Here is a 5,588-nt window from a genome sequence, read left to right as displayed (position 1 = left end):
TTTTTAAAACTTTTGGTTTATGTTTTAACTTAAATATTGCATTAATTGAAAAATTATATACAATTATTATTTTTTTTTTTTTTAAACATTTTATACAGTCTAAATTGTATGTTTTCAATGGAGAATTATAAAGACAGACTTACCGAGCACCAGTTTAGTTCCTCCACCGAATGTGTACCACAGTGCTACAATCTACTGAAACACTCGTACAAAAACCTCTCTTCCGCTCGAGTGAACACAAACTCCAGCAGAGAGAGAAACAACACTTCAACACACTGATAGCAGAAACATCTCAGCTGTTGATGACACTCAATCATTTAGTTTGACTTGTTTTTTTTTTTAAGTAAGAACGAAACACTTTCATATAAAATGCAATCAAAATGTTTGTTATTGCTTGAAAACAATGTAATTCTTTTATGACAAGCCCAGATAACAATGACCTATTGGTCTGCAAGTGTTTTTTGGGTGGTACACCACCAGTGGTTTGCTGTGGTTGGGTCTCCGTTGGTACACCACTGGTAAGCCGATAGTCGGTTCATGCAGCTCAATCATCATTTTCACAGAAAAACCTGCATCTTCAGACAACTTAATCACAAATTATGATGCACAAACATTTCAGATGCACATTGTTCAGTCTAGACTCATATGACCAGATTGAGAGTCCTGATGATCTTTATATATGACCCTTTTATAGCAAATTGACTGAAACCAAAACATTTATTTTTACTGCTTCCATATTGGAAAAAAGTAACACTTTATAATAACTTTCATTAATAAATCTTTAACAAACATTATATAATGCTTAACAGATCATTAGTTAATATCAATTTGCATAGCTAGAAACATAACAGTAACATTTGTTCATATACACATATTTGTAAATGTTTATGAACCTTTACTAATCATTAGTACCTTTATGAGCAGTCATCTCGATGGCAAAATGTGTCCTAAATGACCTGAATTCACCCTATTTAGATGTCTTAACTAATCATTTATTAATTAATTATTCATGTTCTTGCAATCTAAAGTTGAGTCTATTCATCATTTGTACGTTTATAAACATTTACTACAGTTTTTCTCGATTGCTTAAACACATTTCTTGAAACCATGCCTCATATTCTCAAAACAGTAAACACAAATCCATAACGTCTCACCCAATTCCCTAAACATCCTATTTTCAGGTCAAAATGAAACTCTACACTCAAAAGCATTCACTCTTGCTGAAAGACCAAACTTTGGCCTCAGACATCACACACAAGCTTTCAAAAACACACACACTACAACATAGTCTTACACACTGGTGAGATAAATTCAAAACAATACTACAAAAACCAAAAACCAGTAATAAGTTATGTTGCTTGTGGTTCTCCCCCTCAAGGAACTTTTCACATAATGAACACATGTGTATACATTTGCACATTTTATATTCCTTAATGTACTGTACAGTACAATACACCAAACAACAACAAAAAATATTCTGCCCCAGCATCACATCTTTGTTCTGGGTCAGGCCAGAGAATCTCGCCAACATCACAGGCTATACTGGCCCTAGCTAGGCATCCACCCCTGGCATCAGCTGAAATGTCTAGTCAGGCTTATTCCTTCATTTCTCTGTGGATCCATTGTTCCAAAGCTCAGTGAACTGATTCGGGCCCTTTTATCTATTTATTGAAGGATCTGATTGATGTGTGTCCAATTTTGACTCTTAGTGTTTCCACCTGGGTAATTGTTTGCTAATTGAGCTTAAGCTGTGCTGACTTGATTGAACAGTATTGAATGCTAGTGCTTTCTAAATGACCACATGGTGTAAGCACTGAGAAATGTAGGGATTTTTCTGTAGAGTTTTGCAGTAACAGTTCACCAAATCTGACTCATGTGTTAAAGCAGGGGAATAGTGTTTATAGTTCAGCAAAGTGGGTGTGCTTTTTGAAAAATGGCTTTATGGTTTTGAAATTTTAGTTCAAAAGCCTGGTTATAGTGTTTTAGCAATCGAGAAAAACTGTAATCATTTAGTATCTTTATGTGCATGGGACTGCTGTAACAACGTTTGTGTAAAGGGTGGTTAGTTAAGTTTATTTAAATGCTTTTTAAAGACAGCACATTGTAATTTGGGTGCAAAACAAGCTTTTATTGCCTCAACACTTATATTAGTATACTACTGTATATCATTAATCAGGATATTCCTTGAATCATACATCAACAGGAGAAAACGAATCTATTTTTCAAGAAAATACATGTTCATTTATCAAAACAATGTAATATAAGCAGATTGAACCGTGTTCCCTTAGTAATCAAACTGACCCATGTACACTTCCTTAACCAACCCTTAAACCTACCCATACCAACAAACCTGTCCCTAACCTTACCCGGTCGCCGTGATTTTGCCAAGTAAGACATGTTCCTGGATCAACATCTTTTGTTGATCCTGGATCAACATTACTGTCCAAAAATACAGACTTAACCCAATCCCTACCCCTAAACCTAACCTTATAATAATTTATTCCTAAAATCAGAGGGAAATTATAGCTGATTAACAAGGGTGTAGAAGCACCTAATCCTGATTGTAAGCCTAAAACAGGTATTTCCTGAAAAGTTATCTCTCAATTCTGATTGGTTGATTGGAATGATGTTCCAGGATCAACAGGATGTTGTACTTGGTCAAATCATGCTCACCAACCTTACCCGTATTACACCTCAAGTGTTGCACCTTCATAAAAGCTTTTAATCATTGCATAACATCTGTTCAAATCATTTGAAGATTTTTTAAGTGCTTGATCACATGAATTGAACATTTAATGGCATCTGTAAGCATATGAACTTATATGAAATAATGGTCTGTTAATCATTAGATAATGTTGAATAAGTGCATTAGTAAACATTAACAAGCATGTTATCTCATATTTCTAGCTATGTGAATATTTAATAACTAATGATCTGTCAAACATTATATAATGTTTGTTAATGATTTATTAATGAAAGTTATTAAAAAGTGTTACCAAAGAGGAATTCTATTTAACTTGAAGGACAGAACTAAAATATGTATCACTCACTGTTTCAATCATTTTAACACTTAAGAAATTAACTGCCACAAAAAATAAGTAGTCCTCCTCTGGAGTCCCCTTCTAAAGTTCCTTGACAGATGAAGCTGGCAAAACATATTACTTAGGGGTGTAACGATTCACTCGTTTTCTCGATGCATCGATTACAAACCCTGACGATGCATATGCATCGATCTTGAAACATGATTTTGAATCGTGAATCGTCGATTTCGGACAGTAATCGATATAAAATGCTAAGAATCGAATGAATCGCGATTTCTATAGTGATTCAATGCTTTCAAAATGTATACACATTAAATGACTACAAGCAGGAATTAATGGAGACCTTGAACAGTGTTTGTGCCTCGCATCTCTCCTTCACGCGCTGCACTATTTACCGCCTGCAGTGACTGTCACAGGATTGCGCTCACGCTCAGTTCGTCTCACTGACGCAGCTGATGTGTGATCTCTACTTAGTACTCGTGGCCAGTACCTGTAATGCTAAAGTGAAGCAGTTTTGCTTTTCTGTAGTTTTTCAATGGCTCTTGGTCATACCGACGACATTACCTGAGCTGTCAGGTAATGATGCATGAAAGTAGCATTCGTTTCTATAGCAAACAGACACCGCGTTTTCTTTCAGGATCATCATTCGCCGATGGAGAGGAAAAGTTAAATACTATAGCATTTTATTTTATGAAAATGAGATAAAGAAGTTTTGCACTGAAAGAGAAGTGATCTCGCGCTCATAGAACTTAAGACATGCCAGGCTAGATCTGCAGCTAAACTGAATAATAAGCAGAATGAACTGAAACATTAAGACAATAAACACAATAAATAAAATTTATGAATGATGCAGTGCTAATTTATATATCATTTAGTACAGTACAGAAACTATAAAGTATACCTTATTCTGTGCAGAAAATTGAAATAATTGTTTGTAGTATATAAAACAATCATAAAATTGCCATTAGGAAAAATTATAGATAGCAAATTATTGATTATTGTCCAGCAGTGTATTTGATTTCTTATAGCAAATTCAAAGTAAGAGATAATAAAAGAATTTCTTGTAAAAAAAAAACATATGCATACATACATAGGACTACATAAAATTATTGTATTTGACATTTCTGTCACTTCTGAAATTATCGCTACGTAGTGAAATGGTAGGCCTATATAAAACAATCATAAAATTGCCATTAGGAAAAAATATTAATACATTCATATATATAATAATACATTCATAGGCCTACATAAAATTATTGTATTTGGCATTTCTGTCACTTCTGAAATGATGGCTACACCCCTGGTGTGACAAAATGTTAGCCTATGCATAATATATTTAAAGCTCTTTTTTTTAAATCTTGGCTTACATACATTTCTACATATGCCATGTCATGCCATAGCATCATTAAACTAGCATCTAACAATGGACAAAAGTGTTTTTCTTTTATAACCTATGGTTCTGTAACCATAAAGGCTGCTGTATAATTTGCCCCCTGAATAAGCATTTAAAGAATCCTATGAATGCACTTAAATAATGCAGAATCGAATCGTTAATCGAATCCAATTTAATCATTCTGAATTGGCAAAAATCGTTCTTGAATCGAATCGAAAACCTATGAATCGCGAATCGAATTGATTCGCTGACTACCCAAAGATTCACAGCCCTAACTGCATACAACCAAATGTACGAATGAAGCAGATGTTTAGTGACATGCGCTTAAGATGTTAAATAATTATGTATCATGTTTGTCATCTGCAGATCTACATGTAAATCTGTTTGTTGGTCTCGCTCTCATGTCTTGAATATTTCTATACCTCTATGTCATGATCATGTTTTGGTGTTTGTTTGTTTTGTACACAGATCTATTTGCAGATCTGTCTGCTTGCACCATGTGTATTGTGTTCTTTAGTCTGTTTGTAAAAATAAATAAATCCAGCAAATTGATTAAATTGGCAGCAATCGTGGAGGCAGCCACACTCAGGCAGCCATTTTAATTTTCTTAATACTGTATGTTTGTAAATTAAACAGAGATGTAAAACATCAGTGTCTCATAATATTGAGTGTACGACAGTCGTTAATCTTTGTTGGAAACTATAGAAGTGATTTTATGCTCTAAGATCTCGAGAAGAACTGGAGCAGCTGAATGCAGTATCTTCTGTTTCTCTGTGGTGGTGGCCATGTTGAGATCACATGACCAGCAGAATATTACTCAACTTTATCTCAGGAGATCCCCTATTATCAGACACAAGAATAACTTGGGGGGAAATACGCCTGTGAAGAGAATATTTTTACAGTGACTTTTGTGAGATGCTGCATTCATGCTGATAGTGTCAAACCACTGTAATAAGAACCAGTGAAATATCCACAAAAATGGCTTAGTGTTCTTTTAAAGATTAAAATGTAAACCATTTAGTTATCACACAATGATTCAAAAATAATTTCTGAACAATTATACTTGTGAGAGTGTAAATGTATTAGTTCTATAACAGTGTATATGAGTTTGTTAGCAGCTCAAGCTGTTGTGAATCCTGCCCCCTTCTTTGCAT

The 5,588-nt window shown here is 34.3% G+C and overlaps 1 protein-coding gene across 1 annotated transcript in view; it reads right to left on the bottom strand.

The window, feature by feature from the left end:
• Window positions 1–5,588, bottom strand: part of LOC107687028 (immunoglobulin lambda-like polypeptide 5) — a 21,643-nt gene that overhangs the window by 1,530 nt on the left and 14,525 nt on the right. Inside the window, exon 3 of the mRNA XM_016484165.1 lies at window positions 144–178. Coding sequence (XP_016339651.1) covers window positions 144–178 — 35 coding nt within the window. The remainder of the gene's footprint in view (window positions 1–143; window positions 179–5,588) is intronic.

The sequence above is a fragment of the Sinocyclocheilus anshuiensis genome, unplaced genomic scaffold, assembly GCF_001515605.1.
Source record: "Sinocyclocheilus anshuiensis isolate Anshui unplaced genomic scaffold, SAMN03320099.WGS_v1.1 scaffold3110, whole genome shotgun sequence".
Lineage (NCBI taxonomy): Eukaryota > Metazoa > Chordata > Actinopteri > Cypriniformes > Cyprinidae > Sinocyclocheilus > Sinocyclocheilus anshuiensis.
Note: the sequence above shows the minus strand (reverse complement) of the source record. Positions and strands in the feature narration are given on the sequence as shown.